General features: G+C 51.3%; 7 protein-coding genes across 7 annotated transcripts; 4 read left to right on the top strand and 3 right to left on the bottom strand.

Annotated features, from left to right (window-relative positions):
• Nucleotides 1-181: 181 nt before the first annotated feature.
• GIQ15_05267 (ankyrin domain-containing protein) lies at nt 182-2,208 on the top strand (the record flags this gene model as incomplete). The annotated part of the gene is made up of 2 exons (XM_033552684.1): nt 182-230; nt 281-2,208. The coding sequence occupies 2 exons, from the start codon at nt 182-184 to the stop codon at nt 2,206-2,208; spliced, it is 1,977 nt and encodes a 658-aa protein (XP_033406414.1).
• Nucleotides 2,209-2,242: 34 nt separating this feature from the next.
• Nucleotides 2,243-3,970, bottom strand: GIQ15_05266 (uncharacterized protein; the record flags this gene model as incomplete). The annotated part of the gene is made up of 1 exon (XM_033552683.1): nt 2,243-3,970. One exon carries the CDS (start codon nt 3,968-3,970, stop codon nt 2,243-2,245), a length of 1,728 nt encoding a protein of 575 aa, XP_033406413.1.
• A 472-nt stretch (nt 3,971-4,442) lies between these two features.
• On the top strand, nt 4,443-7,151 carry GIQ15_05265 (mek1; the record flags this gene model as incomplete). Its single annotated transcript, XM_033552682.1, has 6 exons — nt 4,443-4,716; nt 4,811-4,865; nt 4,929-5,496; nt 5,554-5,600; nt 5,657-5,950; nt 6,008-7,151. 6 exons carry the CDS (start codon nt 4,443-4,445, stop codon nt 7,149-7,151), a joined length of 2,382 nt encoding a protein of 793 aa, XP_033406412.1.
• Nucleotides 7,152-9,234: 2,083 nt separating this feature from the next.
• GIQ15_05264 (uncharacterized protein) lies at nt 9,235-10,203 on the top strand (the record flags this gene model as incomplete). Its single annotated transcript, XM_033552681.1, has 1 exon — nt 9,235-10,203. One exon carries the CDS (start codon nt 9,235-9,237, stop codon nt 10,201-10,203), a length of 969 nt encoding a protein of 322 aa, XP_033406411.1.
• Nucleotides 10,204-13,645: 3,442 nt separating this feature from the next.
• On the bottom strand, nt 13,646-14,647 carry GIQ15_05263 (uncharacterized protein; the record flags this gene model as incomplete). Its single annotated transcript, XM_033552680.1, has 3 exons — nt 13,646-13,694; nt 13,744-14,343; nt 14,397-14,647. The coding sequence occupies 3 exons, from the start codon at nt 14,645-14,647 to the stop codon at nt 13,646-13,648; spliced, it is 900 nt and encodes a 299-aa protein (XP_033406410.1).
• A 688-nt stretch (nt 14,648-15,335) lies between these two features.
• GIQ15_05262 (pre-mRNA-splicing factor cwc24) lies at nt 15,336-16,363 on the bottom strand (the record flags this gene model as incomplete). Its single annotated transcript, XM_033552679.1, has 2 exons — nt 15,336-15,793; nt 15,847-16,363. The coding sequence occupies 2 exons, from the start codon at nt 16,361-16,363 to the stop codon at nt 15,336-15,338; spliced, it is 975 nt and encodes a 324-aa protein (XP_033406409.1).
• Nucleotides 16,364-17,218: 855 nt separating this feature from the next.
• Nucleotides 17,219-21,776, top strand: GIQ15_05261 (anucleate primary sterigmata protein A; the record flags this gene model as incomplete). The annotated part of the gene is made up of 3 exons (XM_033552678.1): nt 17,219-17,614; nt 17,665-21,692; nt 21,731-21,776. The coding sequence occupies 3 exons, from the start codon at nt 17,219-17,221 to the stop codon at nt 21,774-21,776; spliced, it is 4,470 nt and encodes a 1,489-aa protein (XP_033406408.1).
• Between the last annotated feature and the right edge of the window lie 893 nt (nt 21,777-22,669).

Genomic DNA, 22,669 nt, shown 5'->3' with positions numbered 1-22,669 from the left:
GCTTCAGGCTACATCCAGGACCAAGGCTTCAAGTGAGTCAGATCAGACGTCGTGTACGGAGTATAGAAGAGCTGAGAGGATACTGAGGACAGACGGATAAGTACTTTTATACTACTTATTGTCGTGGAAGCTGAAGTCCCGCCAACTGATATCAGCATCAACCTGAGACATCAGACACGCCATGGCTGGCACTCCGCAAGGCGAGGCGCTGCTAAAGCGCCCGTTATACGGTGAGTTTAGAGGATAGCTTTTCAGGGTCAGGAACTAACCTGGCTGTCAGTGTACTCTCTCCCCGCCGAGCTCCTGGGATCGTTAACCGCAAAATCGACAAACGGCCAGACGGTCTTGACACCCAGCGCAAACGTACCGGGATACGAAGTACGAGAGAGTGATGACGCTACCAGTTCTCCGGGCTCCAAGTCCTGCACTCTATGCCAGATACTATTTCAGGACGTCAGGGAACAGCGTGAACATGTCAAGTCGGACCACCACCGATACAACCTCAAGGCTAGACTACGGGGCACGGCCACGCTGAACGAAGTAGACTTTCATAAAGCAATCGGAGATCTAGATGAATCTATATCTGGCTCGGAATCAGAATCTGACGACGAGGAAGAGAGTGGAGAGCAGACGCCTGATAGCACCCTCACGGCCCTACTGAAAAGACAAGCAAAGATAAATTTACCGGTACCCTTTGACGAAGCTGAAAGTACGAGTAAGAAAGTTCGCGGTGGGAAGGAGCCACTATTATGGTTTACAAGTCCCATACTCCCTCCAAATACGTCTCTAGGGGTGTATCGGGCATTGTTCACGAAGGAAGAATTGGGGGAACAGAGCCAGTTGATTGATTCGCTAAAGTCTAAACAGAAGAAACCTCATATCATCCAGCGAAATCAAGATAGCTCAGAGACGGCTTCGAATACTTCCAAGATTACAAAAGATTCACACTCGGAGCACATCTCCCTATGTATGATCGGTGGAGGTCATTTCGCGGCCATGGTCGTAGCCCTTGCGCCCGAGGTTCAGAAACGGTCTGGCATCGAAGAGCGGCAGGCTAGAGTGATTGCTCATAAAACGTTCCATCGGTATACAACAAGGCGAAAACAGGGAGGTGGTCAGGCAGCTAATGATGCTGCGGGGGGGCTTGCGCACTCGGCCGGTGCTTCCTTGCGACGATATAATGAGGCAGCTTTGGAAAACGAAATCAGGCAACTGTTGAAGAGTTGGAAGGACATGATTGACGATTCACAGCTGCTCTTCATCCGGGCTGCAGGATCGACAAATCGCAAAATATTATTCGGGCCGTATGAGGGACAAGTTATGAAGCATTCTGATCCAAGGATACGGGTGTTTCCGTTCAGCACACGCCGAGCAACCCAGGCAGAGTTGATGCGATCATTCACAGAGCTTACCCGGGTCAAAGTTAGCCATATTGATGAGGCTGCTCTTGTGGCCGAGGAAGCAAAGCGTCGAGATGCAGCATCGAAATCTCCCAAGCCAACAGCCCAAACTCAACCACAAAAGCCAAAGGTTTCCAAAGAGGAAGAGGCCGCAATGCTTCATACATCCCAGATCCAAGCCCTCATACGACGTTCAAAGGTCCCTGCGCTACTCTCATACATCTCCAGTAACTCGATACCTCAAAATTTCCGTTTCTATCCTCCGGACTCGGCACAGAACTACCACTCCTCGACTCCCCTCCATCTAGCTGCAGGTTCCAATTCACCAGCAATTGTTAGCGCATTGTTAACGAAAGCTCGAGTGGACCCTGCCCAGTTAAATGACGATGGGAAGCCAGCTTTCGATCTTGCCGGGAATCGCATAACGCGAGACGCTTTCCGAGTTGCTCGCCATGAGCTTGGGGAGGATACCTGGGACTGGGAAGCCGCCCATGTGCCTTCTGCAATATCAAAGGAAGAAAGCGAAAGTCGAGAAGAAACAGAGAAAAAGGCGGCCCAGGAAGCCGAAGATAAGAGACGAGCAGAGGAAGTTGAACGTCTTAGAAAGGAAGAGACTCCTTCGATTGGAGGGAAGAATCGCGCCTCCCGTCAAACGCTTGCTGCAATACAGCAGAAGACTGGTGCAGAGAAACGGGAGGAAGAGACAAGGGGGATGACGCCGGAGATGAGAATGAAACTGGAACGAGAGCGGCGTGCAAGAGCTGCCGAGGAAAGATATCGAAAAATGCAAGGTGGCTCCGCGACATAGATTTTCGTTACAACGTATTATTCCGATCTAGATATCAACCAAGTCGCACTTTCTTCCACACTTTTAGGCACTCCTGCATGTCCGTGGATACCTGGGCTTCTGAATGTGCCGCTATTTGGATCGTGTAAATTATGGACGAGGCATAACAAAAGGAGGCCTTGTTATCTCGTAGGAATTCTATCTCCGAACGGTTCATGCCTGGCGATTGATGCCAGATCGTCCAACGATCACATACCTGTGTAATAGCCTTGGCTTCATTGCTATCGAGTACCATCAGGTATAATGCTGCCTTGGCCAGATCTCTGATCTGGTACGTTTTAGGAACATAATTATTCTTTGTCAGCCATGCTAAGCAAGCGTTGGCGACGGCCTTGTTGCTTAGTTTCGGAGAAGTCAACGCTTCAATCCTGTGTTTCTCTTCGTACTCGCGCATGACCTTGACCCCTTCCGTGTGGTCATTATGCATTGCCCTCATGCTAGCCTGTTCTCTGGCACGACGGGCGGCTTCGGCTTGCGCAGGAGGCATTGTTTTCTCGAGTTGTGCTGCGCGTATGTTTTCGAGAAACCGATTATGAAATTTCATGGGATCGTTAAACTGTGGACGTGGAGACGCCCAGTGAGGTAGCTCGCTTTCTTGCATGATGTCCAGTAATTCCATAACACCACACGGAACTGCTTCTCTCTTCACAGCCTGCAAGATATTTTGTGGCAATGCAAAACTCCATGTTCCTGCCTTTTCGTTGTGCCCTAGGGATGATGCAGTGTAGACAAACCACTGGTTAATTGCGTCGCCCGTATGGCCCATTTCCCTCGTCCTTCCAGTAAGCGAGTGGTCTTGTTCAAAGTAGATTTTCTCGACAGTATCGCTTTCAATGCGGAAGCGTATACTGTCGCTGAGTGCATCAGTGCTATCGAGAGAGGCGCGCTTTTCCTCAATATGAGCCAGAAGTGATGGGACAGCAGTTATATCAGGCTGCATGTCCTCTATTGGATCCCCAGTGGGCCCTTCTACGGACAATAGTTTCTGGCCTTCTTTGTCATCTATGGTCTCCTCTCCTGCTTTTGATGTAGAGCCGGAACCGGAAGTAGATGTTCTATCGTGAAATAGCTTGGGCTGATGAACCCTCATCCAAAATGGCGGCAGGCAATGTTTGTCTCGTTGGTCCCAATCAGACTGCCAGTGCACCTTCAAACTCAGAACGCCGTCTGAATCATCAGGCACGCTCGTTCTCAGTACAGCGCCAAACCCGCTCAGTGGCGATCGTAGCAAAACAGTCCCAGCCGGCGTCCACAATCCACTTGTTCTCAACATATTCCAGCCATTTTCATCAGGCACTGCTCCGCGATCGAGGAGGAATCCAACTAGTTCATCAAATTCGATTTCCGCCTGAGGTACTAGCAATTCGTCTTTATATTGGATTCGGTATAGCTTCTTGCCCGTTACCAAACAATTCCAGTGAAAGTAGGACCATGAGCCTCCAGAGAGTGTAGAGCGGCCCGCGTTAAGCTTCCAGTACTCTTCATCATCTTCTCGATCAAGGGGCGTTATGGTATAGCGTGGTAGTTCGACTTCGACGATGCCCGACATCATGCTACCCCTGGTGACTGCGGAGTTGGAGTGGCCATTTCGTGCTAAGACTATGCGGATTGAACGTAGCACAAGCAGGGCGCGAACACAGGTGTAAATTATTGGGAGCACACCAATTACGGCAAGAGGTACGCCGATATAGGTGATTATATCAGCTGGGGAGGCGTTCGACATGGCCACGGTGTAATGTTGGAGGAAATTTTTCGTGATAGCGCGCGCATGTTTACCCTGGGGTTCTTCTGCAGATTAAATAGAGATTGACTATCTCCCGATGTTGTGGAGATGCCTCGTGGGGATTGGCATGGGCTCGCATGAGTCCTTGGCAGGGGTCTCAGCCTCCTTCTGGTCTGCCTTATTGGTCGGTTATTTTTACCGCAAATTCTTCCTCGCGATCATAGGATTCATAGTATGGACGTACGTCGTTAATAATATCGATCATCTCATTGAGTGTTCTGTGCTTCAACAGAAGAGAGCTAGTTACTGCCTGAGGATTCAATGCTGAACGCGAACGAATAAGCGCCTGGAGATATAAACGTCATTTAACCTGCACCGTCCAGTGTCAAGGCATATCTCCTCCAAATATATAGCCATCTAAGACGACGTAGTGACAATTGCCAAAAAGAATTGCCAGAAATTTGACCATCACATGATCACTATAGAAGGGGCGGTGATGGAGTGGTCCCAATCGGGATATCTAGACTTCATCTCTTCAACGTCTCTTCTATTCTTCTTCAGCGTCTTCCCCTCTGTACGAAGGCTGGATAGAGGTGTTTACTGTTCCTTCAGTTTCTTATACGCCAACTACTCGCCCATCATGCCGAGTGCACAATTCCAGAATGACAATGGCGTGTTTCAACCATGCTCGTCAGACCATGTTGGTACAATGTACGTCTATAATGGGAGTACCAAGGCTAGTAGAGGTAAGTAGAGGTATCCAAATATACGTCCTGAGGCATAGCTACGACGAGAATATGGTAATATGCCTAAGCTGGTATTAATCGAAATGCATTATAGAGTGGAAACTATTTGCCAACGACGAGCTGACCGTGGGCCGCAACCCAAATTCGTGGTGAGTATTTCCCTTGCAAGAGTAGGTAAAGCAACACTTGGTCAGAACAGCTAACTCTAGCAGCCAATTGGTTATCGATGATCCTATGGTTTCCAACACGCACCTTCGCATCTATACAATAATATTCGACCAAGAAAACCCCACCCAGGTTGCACCTCTGGTGTATGTCCAAGACCTATCCCTCAATGGAGCGTTCTGGAACGGACTCAGGATAGGAAAGGGAAGCGGTGGCTTCTTGTTAAGCGATGGTGATATCGTGAAAATTTCCAGTGATGTGGCTCTGGAATATAGGGGTGAGAGAGTATCTGGGACTCCATTCGATGAAGCTCAGATTCAGGAAATGAAGCTTCTCGGAAATCAATATGTCATCACTAACCGCATCTTGGGTTGTGGCGCGTACGGACGGGTGTACATGTCAATCGACAAGCAGAGAAAAACGCAATTGGCGTGCAAAGTAGTCAACCTAGCTGATTTGAAAGGTAGGCTTCGGCAAGTCGAAATTGCAAAGCTTCCACCGAAGGATGGTATAGTGCCGCATACATTGGCCAAACGGCGACGTCTTACTCACAGGGTACAAACGAAACTGAGGATGTACGACCGGGAGGTGGAGATCCTGCAAAAGCTGCGGCATGTAAGTGGAATTCACATTTCTTTTGCCGAGTGAAGTATTAGCTAACAGGGCTGCTAGCCGAATATTATTGGTATAGAAAAAGTGTTCAAGACGCATGATACAATGTGAGTCTCACTTCTTTGAGCGACCTCCAATGGCAAAAGTACTGAGCACGGAGTAGGTATATATTCCAGGACTTGGTCACGGCAGGCGACTTGTTCTCCTTCCTCGAGTTTAAAAGAGGCAAACTACTGGACGTGGAAGCAGCTGTCATAGTCCGGCAGGTTGTGATTGCACTGGTATACCTACACAGTCAAAATGTTGTTCATCGCGATCTAAAGCCAGATAATGTCCTGATGACATCCCTATATAACGGATCTCGGGTGATCTTGACCGACTTCGGGTGCGCAAGATATCTGAACCCAAAGAAGTCGCGCATGGCGTCTATGATGGGAACTTTGGAATACACAGCTCCGTAAGAACTGATGATAACCATGGAAACAATAGCATGTGCGCTGACATGTTGTAACAGGGAAATGGGCCAAGGGGACCTTAAGCTGGCCAAAGGGTATACTAAATCTGTTGACTTGTGGTCAATGGGCTGTCTTACCGTCGTCCTGCTCACAGGTGGTTCACCATTCAGCGACCCAGCGACCGGAAAATACTGTGGAAAGCTAGCCAAGCAATGCAATCTCGGGGTGCTCGAACGAGACGAGGACTGGCAAAACGTGGGTGAGAGGGCCAAAGAGTTCGTCCGCCGCCTTTTAGTTCTTAACGATAAGCAGCGGATGACTGCTGAGGACGCGCTGAAACATGACTGGTTTACCAACCATGCACACAGCCAAGCATTCGAAGAGCTCTACATGCGCGCGATACGAGGATGGGAGCCACGAGACGAAAAGGAGAAAGTGTTATATGACTTACGATATGAGCAAGGGTCAATGGGTGAGTACAGTTTCTGGCAAGGCAAGGCAGCAACGAGGGTTTCTTCAGAAAGCCCAGAACGACAGTTGGTGGCCTCTCAGGAAGAAGTAGAGTCTCAGGAAGAAGTAGAGGAATCGTTGTACTTCTCAACATCATGCCAGAACCTAGTGAAGCCTCAGAGGAATGTATCAATTACGCTCTCGGACCCGGGAAACAAAGCCCCCCCTGCAATACTACGTGATAGAACGGACCCTTCCCCTCATTCTCCACCAGGGTCAACGGCCCAAAAGCGGGATATAGCGGTCCAAAAAACGGCTCAAGTCTACTTTGAGGTTACCAGTCACGATGACGCAGCTGACCACCAGGCCAAGTCACGTATCAGAGACCCGTTTAGTCCCGAGGCATGGAACAAGAGCTGTGCCGAACCAGTTCAACGGCCAAAGGGAGCACAATCTGAAAGGAGCATGGGCGGGATGGAGCCTGGGCAGCTTGAAGTAGGGACGAAGCGCGAATGGAACCCCGACTCGGCAGAAGATGTTCCACTACCATCATCTATGATCAAGCATCAATGGCGGTTAGATGCCCTCAAGCCGGTGAAAGTAAGCGCTCTCCAGATTCCAACTAAATCTGATATAACGGATTCGCGCGGTGCAGCGGAGGATATATTTCTTTTCCAAGACGATGAGGTGTATGAAGAGGTACTTGATCCTGTGACCGGGAAACACCGTCAAGTCAGGTATGGCGAACGGTAGCGAGCAGTAGAGGTATCTTTCTGCTGGCGGGGAGGGGGGGACAACGCGTCGGCTGCCTATCATAGCAGAGAAATATCATTCCTCGTCTTTTGTTTCGCCTCTTCGAAAAACGAAAATCTGGGCAGATGGGGACACAGCAACGGCCGCCGTGTAACTGCTGCCCAACATCTCATCTGTCATTCCCTCTTTGTCTTCCATCTTTCGTCCTTCCTTTCTCTTTTTCGTTGTTCATGAAGCTCTTTCCGCGTGGAGGGATGACAAACCATGTGGGTCACATCAAATCCTGTGATTGGTCATAATAAGGTTTGTTACTGCAGGTACACGAAACGCGAAAAAGCGCGACAGACGCGTTAGCGCGCGTGGCGCGTCAGCTTAAAGTGGTTTTCGTGATGGAGAGAAAGGGGCAAGAGAGAAGGTTGGGGCGAACATCGGATGTTCAGAGCGGGAAGACAGGATAAAAGTCGAGTTGAGCAGCAGCCTGGCTTCGACTAATATAACAATTGAGAGAAGAGCTGTCTTGTCTTCCGAAGGACCGATACAGGCAGACCCGTTCACCTGAGACATGGAGGAGACAGGGGCGCCATTTTCTGAGCAAGCGAAACGATATCTTCTTATCGTGACTTTCACGCCTCAGCTGACCATCCTAGGCTTTGCGATTTTGTCGAGGAAGGGAGCAATGGCTGGTGGAAGTGGGCTGTACGGACCAAGCGTTCCGTCGTCATGGTGATGGCTGATGGTATGGTCAGGTCAGGCAGTGGAATAATACGATGGGACGGACCGCCGCCCTCGAAACCTTCTACACCCTTGGTCCCCTTCCTCCCCAACTTTATTCTTCACCCATCGAAGCCGAGTCGTGGACGGTGGGCGTTTTCATAAGATCGTCTCAACTAACACGCAGGGATTGGTGATCGGCTGGCCAATCGAACGGACAGGTGTGCACAGTCTGCTGTGGACAATGGTGATACAGCGATGCCATTCTGCGTTCCTGGTGGCACAGAGGGCGGCTTCGAGGGCTCCAGTCCATGGGGGAGATCAGAAACCCAAAGTTTGCAGGTCTGCAGGCTTGCTGGTCAGGGAAGAAATCGCTGCAGGTGCAGACGCTTAGATGACTCGCAGTGGAAGGTCTCCCGGACCTCCGTAGAGACTAGTTGGCGTTGACAAATTGCAACCTGGCCTGGAGAAGTCAGCGAGCGCCATCACAGTCACCCGGATACATAATTATGGAGCAGTTGATTCTTCAGCAGCTGGAGAAGTTGACATGGTAGCAAACTCCAAGGTCCTTTATCCGATGCCATGCTGCTGCCATGAAAGAACGAACAGATTCCCGATTGTTAGCAACAAACAAACAAAGCCAGGCAGCAACAGAGTTGTAGTAGCAAGCCGACGAACTCTGCTCTCCCCCCTCTTCTCTCTAGTTCCCTTCTCCCTGTTCTACTTTTCCTCCGCAATCTGTCCCAAGCTGCGCTGTCCCGGGCCTCATTCCGGCCTCCTCGTCGCAGACCACAGACGATAAATTAGCAACTCCCCCTCTGTGACGGAGCATTCTGTCGAAGCCGCCATCCTTTAATTAACCGGTGCTCCATCCTGCCACGACCAATATTTGCTTATCCTGCTCACGGTGTCGCCCCCCTGGAGTTTACTAGCCCTGGCGCGCCAAGCCGCTTGTTCCGCTAGCCTGTCAGAGCCCTTTTTTGCCTTCTGTCCTCCCGATCGTGCGATTATTTTGATTTTCCCTCCCAACCTCCTCGCCCTCCCCAGGTTCCCATTCCTGCAGTCAACCAGTCCACCCCGCCGCCGCACCGTGCTCCCACCACCTCTCGCTGTCGCAAAGACCGCAACGTCGCAGCGCACGAAGCGCACCGCTGTATACCATCGTTCCCAGTTTACCGTATCCGCATACCGCTTCTCGTTCTCGGAATAACTCGCCCGGCGCATTTTCTCGCAGCGCAAAACCAGGCTACGATTAAACACATCGCAACCACATTCTTTTTTTAATCTCGTCTTCTTCTCATCGCGCACCCTCCGACGTTATCGCATAGTCTTGCGCTCTGCATACGCAGTGTCCGGAGTATCTCTCGATAAGATGCTTCTTCCTTCCGCCCTGTCGTGCGAGTCACGGCAGCAACAATATTCCACTCGCCAGCGCTTCGCTACCTCTCACCTCTTCCCATCAACTCCTCCTCCTTCCGATGATGGCATAATTGCTGGCAACGGCCTGCTGGGGACATGTCGTGCGCTCCAATCTTTACTAAATGCATCCCCCGCGCCGTCACCCAGCCGTGGGCGCACCAGGGCTCCGAAGCCAGAGCGGCTTCAAAGTCCGCTACAGGTGAAACCACCAGCATACCTGCAACCTTGCACCGCCTCCACGTCATCAGTGTCTCCTGCAGCATCCTCGACAGCAGTACGCACTGTCAAGAAGGTCGTCAAGCCGGCCGTAAAGTACCCTCGAGGAGCCAACAAGAGACGGAGAGAGGCCTACGAGGATCCCATGGATTTCCAGCCGGGTAGCAAAAACAGAGAGCACGAGGATAAATTCTCAACACCTAAAAGGCAGAGGCGCGCACCGCCAGAGCTACCACTGGGCCTCGAGACCGGGGACTTCCGATCACTTGATTCCCCATCTAGAGGTCGCGGATCGCAACTATCACCTACCCAGTCTCCATGCACCCGACGGCCGTGGAATCTACGAAGCGATGATATAAATTCAATACCTACAACTATTGTTACATCTCCCGCCTCTACTACTTCATGCGCCATCACAACTACCACCCACAACTCATTAAACAACGCCATTGACTCTTCGATATTCTCTTCTCCACCCCATCCAACTGCCGAGTGGACTAGCGAAGATGACGGAAGGCTAGTCGAACTCGTGCTGGAAAAGCTAAAGCTCTCTAAACGTGACTGGAACGACTGTGCAAGGCGGATGGGGAAGAACCACGATTCCGTTGGGAAACGCTGGAAAGCCCTTGTTGGAGAAGGGAACGTCGGCCTCAGACGAGGTCGACGGATGGTTAGAGGCCGGATTGATGAGAGCTGGCGGCCATGATGACGATATCTTCTCCTTTGTCTATTTCTTACCTTAATATTCTCTACTGTTATTCCTTTACCCGATGTTGGCAGTCTAGACTTGCTTTTTTTACTATCGTGTTTGATTGACCGCGCTCTTTCACAAACGAAGGATGCCTTAATGGGATGGGCAAAGGAACGGACAGTACGCCCTGAATGGCGGGAGACCCGGATCTGGATATTGGTTGCTTTTGTTTTGTTGTATTTATCTTATTCTTCGCTGATGATGAAATGACGACTCTCCTACTGTCCTACATACATAACTCGATTATTATTTATGAAATGAACGTGTCTACTTCTTGATGTGCATCTTACGGTAGACTTGAGACGTAATACGAGCTTGCTGAACCATCGTGGTTCCTCTTCTGTTCGTTTGTCTTTCTCCTTCGTTTGTTCTCTATCAACGACGGAACATCGTTTGAATGCGCCGGCTCGACATCCACAAAGACCGCGACTCCAGCTCTTCACCCTTCATCACCATCACTGCAAACATCATATTCAACATCAAGACAAACGGGTATCTGTGAAGCAGTTCATTCATAGCCGCATCCTCACGGCGGCCTACATACTCGGTCACTATTTCTACCCTCCATTTCTTTGTCTAGCCTCTATCCTTCACATATTCCACCCGCTTCACTAACAGTTTCGCTTTTCCATTGGTGATTCTAGCAGATTAACTGAGATAACTAGGATCATTAACTGGAGTCAGTCACTCCGTAGAAAAAAGGATCACTCGTCAGCTTGAGAATCAGGCATAAATACCCGTCCCTCGTCCGCGGATTTGATCCATCCTCCTTCTTCCCTATTTTTCTCCTTCCCGCTGGACAGGCCATTCCCCCCTTCGCCCTCTGCGGCGTTGGGGCTATGACTACTATACCCTCTGCCTAGTCTTGATACCTGATATACTGCCATTTATCCTTGCTATCTATTTTATATATTACCTTGCCCGGTGTCTCCTTACCTTGCTGAGTTATTGCGATGCGCACGCAACGACGGAGAAAAATTTATAGCCTCGACCTAGACAAGGATAATTATATCTGGTCAAGTTCAGTACTCTATCATAGAGCTATAGAAGTCACCTCAACCCCATCTCCTGAGGCGCATGATGCCAGTAACTTCATCGACAACTGGCGCTAGTCACAGCGTGGTGACGGCATCATAAACTCAACGCAACCCAGACAGTCTAGAAAGATTAGTACTGAGTTTCTTCTCGGTCATCCATGCCGGAGTGAAGACGGGAAAACGGGACGTTGCGGCAGCGTGGTTTAACGACTACAACAAACATTGTGACGTGCTGCTCCCAAATCACTCAAACGATGCCTGTGTTAAAGGCTAGATGAACTCACTGCTCGACCGCAAAGCTTTCAACGGTTTATGCAGGCTATCTTCACACTCCTGTGCTGAAGTCGCATCCAGTCAGCAGTGAGAATCCGACGCAAGAACGCTGTCTACAAAACCAATGGCTTAATTAATATGTCAGAGGAGAAATTTGTGTTGAAAATTGGACAGACACCACGGAAGTACCTGAGGCTTCGCTAAGTTTTAGGCCGATATAGGCGAATGTCTCCTCGAAAAAAAACTCCGGCGACGTTGACAATATATGTCTTTCACGGGTCTACAGAGGAGCCCTTACGGCAGAGAATGAAGAGTTGAGGGTGCCACCAGTCGATGTCAAGGCTATGTTGACCAACTATATTTCGATCTGCGGCGATGATGAAGACGTGGACACTCTAGACCTGGCGACGCGTGCATCTCGACCAGAGAAACATGTCGTGGATGAGTATATGGCAGCTTGTTCCTTTCTCCAACTGGACTACGAGAACCGCTGCCCGTACCTTCGAACGGCGATGGATTGACCATCCTGTCTCCTAGGGCTTGGTACTTCCTCCTACAGCCATATGGTCTTGGAACATCGAGGTAACACCTTGGAGAGAACACGGAGGTCACGGTCCATAGTGACTTGAAAGCAACCATCATCGCATACGTGAGCTACGTACCTAGTGATATCTGTATTAGAGACTGCCGACAATGCTGAACTGGCCCAGCTTATGAATTGCGGTAGTAACAGAAATTATGGCTGGAATTTTACGGGCCTGCTTGATGGTGATAACTTCAAACCTCTTAACACCTTTGAATTTAAGTGGACGGTCCTTACAGGCCAAAAGAAACCGAATCGCTCAAGTGGACAGATGATGTATCAGCCTTTATAGCGAAAAATCCGTCGAGACATAACTCTTCGCAGGAACGACTCACCGGAGACGTGGCCACCTACATGTTCATCTCGATCTTATACTTCATTATGTCGACTACACGCAGGGGCCTAGAAGGGGATATTCAGACGATGCGCACAGAAAACGACCTATATACCCTATACTAGGTACAGATTGGCAGTTCGCCCAGCCAGAGCGAAGCCGCAAGCATAGCTGGGACCGATACGTAGAACATAATGGATGAACAGAATACATCCGAAGAGGTTGGCCACAAATATCAGCTACAGAGCCCGGATATACCAAGGGTAAATCACCGCACTCGACCAGCTATGACATCCAAGAGCACCAAACATCTGCCTACCAGATCGGCACGAAATAACGAGGACATTGGCCAGCCTATAAAGATGCCCTAAGAATGGGAATCACCGCAGTCAAACTACAATAATCGCCTCGTATTGTCGTTTATTCGCTGATGCCATGGAGCTCGACTGTCGCAATCGAATACCGAGGAATGTGTCCCCGATGCAAAGTACAGTCAGCGCTCCCTCATCTGGCATTTATTATCTCATCTGTTCAGAGGTCAAAAGCTCGGAAGAAAAGGAAATACAGATTTGGGTTAATTTCGCTTTTATGGCCATTCGCCGAGTTAGTAACACACTGCTGGCTGCAGACACGCTGCCATGCATCATGGCTATGATATCTCTCGTTCGATGACCTCGCCCTGTGTTTGTCAATTCTGTACTTAATTGCACGTAGCTCGTTGATCTACTCCATCCGTTGCTGTACAGGTGTATTCAAGCCTTGACTGTCAAGACCGGACTGTGGCTGTTGACTGCTACTCCATTTATCAACAAGGGAGTGACCTCCATGGTATCTCTCACTCATCTTCCACCCTCGCATCATGGGAATAGCAATAATTGGTATATCTCAAGACATGTCATCATCAGTTATAATCATGGAAAACGGCCAGCAAGTTGTTAAGAATTGGCTCGAGTATTCCTGAACACGACTATTCTATTAAACAATATACATAACGATCTCTGTAATACACGGAGGGGTATAATAACTCTTTCACCAGGCTCTATAAGCTTTTATCCTCATTCTATCCCAGTAATAAGGTGAAAGCAGACACAGACGCAGACGCAGAACGCAAGACGATTAACCAGTAAATTAAATGGCAGTCATAATAAGAATCAAAATGATGATTGAAAGCTAGCAGCGTCCGTAGACCTTGCAGTAGCAGACATCCTCCTCGGGACAGCTGTATACACATTAGCCACGCATATAGAAGAACGAGAAGGTAAACATACTAGATAGCCTCCTTGCCGAAGATGATATGCCACAGATACTCGAATACGCGACCACTGGACGCATCGTTCAGCCGCGTATCGAACAGCCACTGTCTGAAATGCACATAGTCTTCCAGCGGCCGCAACCGTATCTGCTCCCTCGACACGGCAAACTGGGCACAGCAGGCCGCCATCACGAGCTTCGGTATAGGCATGGGCATGTCCTTACCCTTGCCTGCGCCCTCGATGAGCTGCGCGGTCCCGTTGAAGAGCTGGCCCCATACCTCGGGCGTGATGAGCGGGTGGCGGCCTGGCGACGCGCAGCCCAGGTTCCGCATACATCGCAGGTTCACGTAGCCGTTCTGCCTGACGTATTCGGTCTGCAGGGACTGCATCGCGATCGCGTTATCGTGCAGCGGGGCGTCGACGTGCCAGGCCTTGAGGAAGCCGGCGCGGTGCGAGTGCAGGAAGGCGACGACAGAAGGGAGAGCGTCGTAGTGCTCTATCACATATGTGAGGTAGGCCATGGCTTCATGGCCTTTGTTGGCGGGGGTCGAGAGGCGGTTTGGGTCCCGGAGCGTCTTTTGCGACGGGTTGACTGTGTAGATCGCCCGCTGCCAGCTGCTCCAGTTAGTAGAGGTCTATAAATGGGATAGGGACAGGGACAGGCATACTCTGGGAGGTACTCCTTGACCCAGCGCGTGTTTTCCTCCTCCAGGGCGGCCATGACGATGGCCTTGTCGCCGACCGCCACGGCATGGGAAGGCTTGACAGGTCGCTTGTCCGGGTCGAAGGAGTCTCTGAGATAGTCGCGGACGTTGTACTGGTCAGCGATGGCGCGGAGCTCGCCCCCGAGGAAGAACCAGACGCAGCCGAGGACTGAGGCCGTGAGGATGAGCAGATGACGAAGCCGACATTTGGTCATCGTGAAGGAGAGCTGGAGGTCAGGGGCTGTAGAGAGTATAGCCGGCCAGGATCACCGCAGGCTGGCCAGCGTCAGACAAGGAGACATCGCAGAGGACAAGACACTGCCATCGAAGGGAATAAGAGGAGAATAAGAGGAGATGTTGGATTGAAGCCTCCACTGCGGCGACGGACGCGCCTCGTAAGTTGACTAAGGCCGGAGTATTTCGTCTCATAGGCGGTTGCTAGTGCATCAAGCATCTGCCCCTGATGCCCCTGTCTCGATGTCTTATGTCTTATGTCTCTATGCCTATCTTTATCTATATCTATATATATATCTCTCTATATCTGTCTCCTCTATATCCGTCTACTCTATATCTATCTACTATATGTCTCTCTACTCTGTATATCTATCTACTCCGTATGATATGTATCTATATGTACTGTAGAAACAAGCAATGCCTTCATCCTGGCTAGCCGAAGGAGCCTAACCTTAATCTCTATACGAGCTCAGGCTCTTGATATGCAGATCTCATCCTTCATCTTGAGAGCAGGTCTTGTAGAGTAGTGAAGTGTAGAGCAGTGAAGTGGTGAAGTGGTAGATGTATGATGACATACTAATACTACAGACTGTCATTATATACTCCGTATAGACCAGACGATAGACCTAGATGCAGTCTAGAGATGGTCTTCAGTATCGTACATGGTATCTATTCGTCATTATCGTCATCCTCGCTGACCTCCTCGCCGGCCTCGATGGCCTGCTCCCTCCTCTTCCTAGCCCGCTCCCGCTTCCTGTCCAGCAGCTTCCCCAGCTTCTTTGCAACATTAAACACTCCCCCCGTCGACGAGCCGCATGCCGCGCAGTTCGGGTTCTTCCGGTACCTCTTCAGCGCGCACGCCTCGCAGAAGTAATGTCCGCACTTGGTGATGATCGGGCTCGTGTACGGCTGCTTGCATATTATACACGCAAAGGGTATGCTCTCCAGAAACTCGTCGTCTTCGTCCTCGTCCTCTCCCTCCCCGTCACCGCCATGCCGTGAAGCCACCGTCTGCCCGGCGAGCTTCTTGCCTTTTGTCTGTATCTCCCAGTCCCGGTCCAGCTCCCAACCGGCTTTATAGTCCTCTCGCGCGTGGAGGTACTTGCAGTTATCCCCGAATCCGCAAACTGAGCCGTTAGCATCATATACTAAGACTGAGTATAGAGAAGAGAATACTTACAGCCTGTCTGCTTGTAGTCCTTGCACACGTCCGGGGCAAAGTCGGTGACGGTGATGGTGCGGATGTTGGTTGCGGCGGGCTTCATGGGCCCAACCTGCCTGGAGGGTGCGTCCGGGTTCTTCTGGATGAAGGACTGGTAGCTCGAGGCGCCGCGGTACGTGCCATCTGCCCGCTCAGCGTCCTCAGGCTTCGTGCGCGTGCGTGTGTTTCCCAGCAGGTTCTTCTCGCTCAGGTCTTCATCGTACCAGTTCGACTGCTTGGTTGCGTCGTTGGTGGTGGGCAGCGCCCGTCGTTCGGCCGTGGCTCCTGGCTTCTCGTCCTCTTCTCGCTTCGGCGCAGCGGTCTTGGACGAGGCGCCCACGCCGGCGTTCTTCCGTCTGCGCTTGATCCTGTGGCCCTGCTCGTCGTCGCTGGACGTGAAGTCTTCCGAGTCGGACGCTGGCGGTGCTGTCTTCTTGCGCAGGCTCGACTTGGCCTTGGCCGTCCGTTTCTTGAACGCCGGCACTATCTCATCCATCTCTGTCGCCGTCTGTCACTCACTTCTGTCACTTCTGTCACTTATATCTGTCTGTCTGTCCGTCTTGAAGTTGTCTTCTCTTCTTCTCTTCTCGATCTGATATCATGCTGAGTAATCATATCTGATATCACGTGACATGTCAACAAACGGGAAGGAAAAGAAACAATCACATAAATATATAATAAAAGAAAAGAAATAAGTAATAACGGTAATAGCAAGCAAGCAGATACATACATACATACATAGATACATACAAAGAGAAAGAGAGTGAAAAGGTGGACGTTTCATGTTTAGTCAGCATCACAACATCGCGAACTCCTTTCTCTCCGTCTTTCTCCCCGCCCAAAAACCGCCGCGAGCTGCGTTCTTCACGGCCTCAAAGCAGCGCGAGATCAGTCACTCTTTTGTCTATTTTTCTTTTGTTATATCTACTCTTCGTCTCCCTGCGCCGTCTCTCGCCATTGTGTCCTGTCTGCGTCCGGATACGCGTGTCTGCGAAGGAAAAAAAATACGGTACGGGGAAAATCAATAACAAACCCACGTCACACCTTGGCCTCAGTGCGACCCCGAAGACCAGCCTCCGGCCCATGGCTGCTCTCCTTCGATAACGATCTGCTGCATCTCTCGTCTCTGCATCTTCGTCTCTGCGTTCTCTGTCTGGTAGATCTGGTTCTCGGACTGTCGACCGGACTGTCGACTGGGACTGGACGTCGACTTGACATCGCGCGGATAGGCTGGCGAGAATGAGGTCGCACGCCTGATTTCTCTGTGGAAGATACCGAGAAATCCTAACAAGGCACACGCATACACAGCATCTTTTACCCGTCTGACATCTCTCGACAACTACCGTCAGCCATGGACGACCCGTTCGTTGCCACGCCGCTGGCAGCGAGCCAGGCCCAACGGGAACCGCACCGCTACTCATCCTTCGACAACCAGCTACTCACCCTGAACTCGTCCTCGCCATCGCAGCTCAAGCGGGCGTTGGAGATTCATCTCGCTGAAACCGACCGCAGGCTACAGGAGACGTCAAAGCTTGGCACTGCTCTCGTACAGCAGCAGCAGGACCTCGCCGACAAGCTGAGAGAGGTCGAGCAGCAGCAGGAAGACGGCGAGATCGGTCCCGAGCTGCGCCAGAGGCTGCTTGCCTTGGAGAAAGACTACAACGACATTGGGCGCGAGTCCGCCAGGACGACCTTTGCCCCGAAGCCAAGGCTTCTCGCGCCAGAGGACACTCCCCTGGACAGTCGGGTAGGTCTAATCTACAACTCTTACTATGTATACGTTACTAACGCGAGTAGACCCCGTCGAGCCCGTCTTTCCTCTCCAGCCAGGCCACCAACTCGCCCTCAAAGGTCAGCGTTCCCTCGAGGAGACAGCGTAACCAGCCTGCCAGCCGTGTACACGACATTGAGTTTGCTACCGAGATCAGCACCTCGCTGCTCACCCAGGTTCGCCAGCTCCAGGCCCTGCTCGCCGAGCGGGACGAGGCCCTTCGCGAGACGAACCTCGAAAAGTCTAGGCTAGAGCTCGAGGCCGAAGGGTTCTCCCAGCGTATCCGCTCCCTGGATGAGAGCGAACAGCGCTACAAGGACGAGAATTGGAGACTTGAAACACAGTCCCATGAACTTTTAGCGGCTGCCAAGGAGGCCGCTACACGCGAAAATCGGTTGACCTCCAATTTGAATGCGCTCACCTCCAAGAAGAACAGCGTTCAGCGGGAGCTCGACGAACTCAAACAGGCCAATGGGAAACTGGTAGAGGAACACTCTGCGGCCCAAAAGGCGCATGACTCTGAACTTCACATCCTCCGAAGAAATCTGACCGCTGGGGACACCGAACGTAACAGTCTCCGCAAGAAGGTCGACGAATTGGTAGGCCAGAACCAAGAGCTCGCAAAGGCCGTAGCTGCCAAACTCCGACAACATGAGTCTGAGCCTGCCAGAGACATCGACCGGGATGCTGGCGACAATGCCGAGAACGAAGACACCCCGGATAACTCTCCTCCGCCGTCACCCAACAAGGCAACGCCTCGCCACGGCCATCTAGAATCGGAGACGCTGAAGAGCTCTCTCCATCACGCACACCGAATGATCCAGAACCTCAAGAACAACATTCATCGTGAAAAGACCGAAAAGATTGAGCTCAAGCGCATGCTCCAAGAGGCTCGAGATGACCTCGAAACCCGCAGAAACGAGGCCGTCGCCCAGGGAAGCGCTCAGAAGCGCCAGAGGACGAAGCCAGAGGTCTTCAAAAAGCCACCACGCCCAGATATGCTTGGCGCCGGCAGGAGAGGTGTCACGGAGATAGAAATCGATGAACCAGATTGGGAAGACGAAGAAGTCATGGAAGTCAGTCCTACCAAGGCCGTGCAAGCAAGACAGAGCTCGGCTCTGTTCTCCCGCCCTCGTCCTCGTCCTCGTCCTCGCTCTGGCTCGGTCAGCGCGAGCGACACATACCAGACCGCAAACGAGACGGAAGACGGTGGCTTTGAAACCGCGCACGAAGCCGAGACAGCTACCGAGAGCGAAAATTTCCAAACGGGCGCTGAAAACATGGCGGCAGATAGCAGTGATGAGCTTACAGAGACGGAAGGCCGCGCCGATCGACAGGGAGCAGTGCAACGCGCAAAGCCATACACGATTCGAACTGCAAAGGCCGGTGACCGCACCTCGTTTATGAGTACTGCGTCCACTTCAGCAGACGAAGACGACTACGGTTACGATGAAGTACACACTCCCGTCCAATCGCAGCCGCCTCGTTATCGTCTCAAGATGCAGCGAGGACGACGCGCAAGGTCGTCCGAGGAGACCATCCAGGCGGGTGGCAGCATGGGTTATGAGGCGTCCTCCCCCGGAAGCCTGCATAGTCCCAAGCCTAGAGTTGAGGGCGGCCGAAGTCTCTTCGCAGAGCTCGGTGAAGCTGGCCTGGGAAGTGACGGTGAATTCGGAAGCCCACTGCAATCTAATACCACCTCAGTGGATTCTACGCCTATCCGCAATCTCAGCTTCATCCAACATAAACAGGTTGAACAACCGCCACGGATCATTATGGTTGATTCCTCGATGATGACCGAGCAATGGCCTGCTCCCGCGCCTGCATGCGAGACTGTAGCAACACAAACTCTTGCTTCTGAAACGGCGGATATGGCAACCTCCACGACTTCTGCAGTCCTTGTAGACACCTCAACCCAATATACGCCCACGGAGCGTCCCTCACTGGCTCAAACCGATGCCATAATCGTGTTCGATTCGCTGCCAGCAGAGCCAGTCAAGTCAGTAGACATGGCCACCCAATGCACTCCGGTGAAATCTCAGTCTATGGCCCAAAGTGACGCGATAGTCATGTTTGATACGCCACCAACTGAGCCGGCTAAGTCTACGCTGGTAGACATGGCTACTCAATATGTTCCTGCAAAGCCTCAGCAGATGGTTCAAAGTGACATGATGGTCATGTTCGACTCCCCCCCAGTGGCTGCACCCGTCGAAGAGGACAAGTCCCGCGATATAATCGCACCCGTCCCCATTCCGATTCCCCTTTCTTCGACCTCAGACCCAGAACCAGAACCAACCCCAGAACCCGTAAAGCTGGAGCTCTCACCGATGCTGTTCGAAGAAACCATCCCAGTTCCGGCACCCATTGTCGAACAACCGCGACGAAGTTCAATGCACCTCGCCTTCTCCGGTGTGACATTCGAGCAATCCCGCCCCGTCACCCCACAACCGATCGTGACTACTCTTCCGTTACCCCCTTTCACACCCCCCAAATATATTGCATCGTCTATTCAGACTATCGATACACCGCCCATCTCTCCTCCCGCACAGCCCGTTGTTGTGAAGCCGTCGATACAACTTGAGATGTCCTCGATATATGCTGAATCCACTACGCCCATTGCGCCAGAGCCCGTTGTTCACACGGTTATCCCACCAGTGACTGCGCTATTTGCTAACTCGGATGATGTCCATTCAACCGACCCATCTCCAAGGAGACCTAGAACCGCTGTCCATGATAGCGATGGTGATGCTTTCTCAGTTCTAGAATCTCCGCGTGAAATGATGCCGTCCAAGTACGATGCAGAGGATACGGACATGATGAGATCCGAACCATCGCCGCCACCGGTTGTGCCAGTTAGTGTTGCAGAGAATGCCGCTCAAACTATCTTGACCAGCCAACAGATCGATTCTCTCCTCTCCGTAAGACGTTTCGCGGCACCACCGCAAACGCCAGAATCGAAGATAGCAATTACGCCCCTGCCTGGCTCACCAGAAGAGTCTATCTTGGCGACTCCCAGGGCGAAAGCTCAACCATCCGGAGTTAACGAGAACTTCCTCCTTCCCAGCGCTGCCACCAGAAGACCTGGAAGCGCAGGAAGCGCGAGACGTAGCGCAATGGCCCACCCTCCTCTGCCACCTGATCATAAGCAAGCAATTGCTGCCGCTGCCCAAAGGGTATCAACTGAGAGCCCAACCGGAATTATGGGACCTCCAATCGCCCCTGCTTCCGCGTATCGACCTGGCGCCCACTCCCGACCCAGGACACCTAGCGAACAAGCTGGAACTGCTGCTGTTCAGGGCAGTAACGGTGCCTCATCGAAAACTAGACTCAGGCATGGTAGTATCGCGTCCCGGCGATCGTCAATCTCATCCTTTGTATCTGAACTTGACGATCGATTCAATTTATCAAGATCGGAGTATGGTGGCTTCGAGCCCGGAACAGATCCTCGCATGATCCAAGCCATCACGCAGACAATGATTGGCGAGTTCCTATGGAAATATACACGCAAGGCAGGGCGACCGGACTTTTCCCAAACGCGACACAGACGGTACTTCTGGGTCCATCCGTTCACCCGCACCTTGTACTGGAGTTCTCAGAGCCCACAGACCGCTAGTAAAGCTCAACTGATGGCCAAGAGTGTCGCCATCGAAGCCGTCCGAGTGGTCACTGATGATAACCCATACCCTCCTGGTCTCCACCGTAAGAGTTTGGAAGTTGTCACACCAGGTAGAACGATGAGGTTTACTGCTGCCACTAGCCAGCGCCATGAAACGTGGTTCAATGCACTTTCATATCTCCTTCTGCGCGCCAACGATGAAGATGGAGAATTGGCACTTAACGGGACGCCAGAAGATGTTACGCATGACTTCAATCCCTCCCTGAATGGCAGGACATCTCGCATGACTGACCACTCCCGACGATCCGCTGCGTCCCACAATAGTCGAACTGCACGGGGCATGCCTCGCCAGTATGACATTACTCCAGGCCATGAATCCCCCTCGCTCTCAGGCCGACCGCCAGACCAAACGCTAAAGGCTGAACAGAGCCGACAAGGGTCTGTTTCCAGACTAAGCAGTATATTCAAAAGTTCAGGGATGATGGGGACGTTCTCCAGCCGCCGAAGCCGGTACGGCAGTAAGAGGGGAAGTGTGGATGATACAAATGAGGATAGCGCCGAAGACCTAAGACGGATCCTAGATAGACAAGAAAGAGAAGCTGATAGGATAGAGAATGTCCGCGCTTGCTGTGATGGTGAGCCTTTATTCTTTCCCCCACCTATCTTATATTGTGCGATTAGTGTACTAACTTTTTTATCTTAGGCAAACATGATGTTGGCTCGCTTTCAAGAACTAGCCGTTTCGTCAACTCTAGACTAAGCAATCACTCTCACTCTTAGGCTGCATTTATCCGCAACCTATGCCCCATAGAACGACTTTGCAGGTTGATACCCACTGTTGTCTCCTATTAACACGGAGCACAAAAAAGCAAAAGTGCCAAACTGAGGTGATTGTCCACCCATTACGAATTTCCTTGATTGGTCTTCATTTATGACGTGCCTGGCTGTTCTGCCACATCTTCACTCTACAGTAAATTTGTAATACTCCTATCATGTCTGCTTTCTCAGTCATTTTCATTCGTTCTCATGTTTTACTTTGGCTCCTACCTTGTTGACACTTTTCAAATCTCCCCCCCTGGAGGATGGAGCCCGGGTGCCTGGTCGTGAGCGCCGCTCTTCTTGGGTACCCGTACTATTTTCTCTTCTGGAACCACAAATTTGGGGGAATCCTACCATTTTATCACCTACCTCTTGTTCAGTCGTTTGGCACTCGCACCTCACCTCTTCCTGCGTCAAATATTCGGATGCGCAGTTGTGAATACTTCTCTTTCTTTTTTCGGATTCTTACTGCCACTACTATGTTAATCGTTTTTTGCACTTTTTTCATATGTCAAATTGGCCTATTTATCTGGTCACCTGCTTTCATTTGCATGCTTTCCGTCTGGCTTTTTCAGATGGATTGTTATAACTACTAA

This window comes from Arthroderma uncinatum (genome assembly GCF_011692745.1).
Source record: "Arthroderma uncinatum strain CBS 119779 chromosome Unknown scaffold3, whole genome shotgun sequence".
Classification (NCBI taxonomy): Eukaryota; Fungi; Ascomycota; class Eurotiomycetes; order Onygenales; family Arthrodermataceae; genus Arthroderma; species Arthroderma uncinatum.
This window is presented reverse-complemented; position numbering and strand designations above follow the sequence as displayed.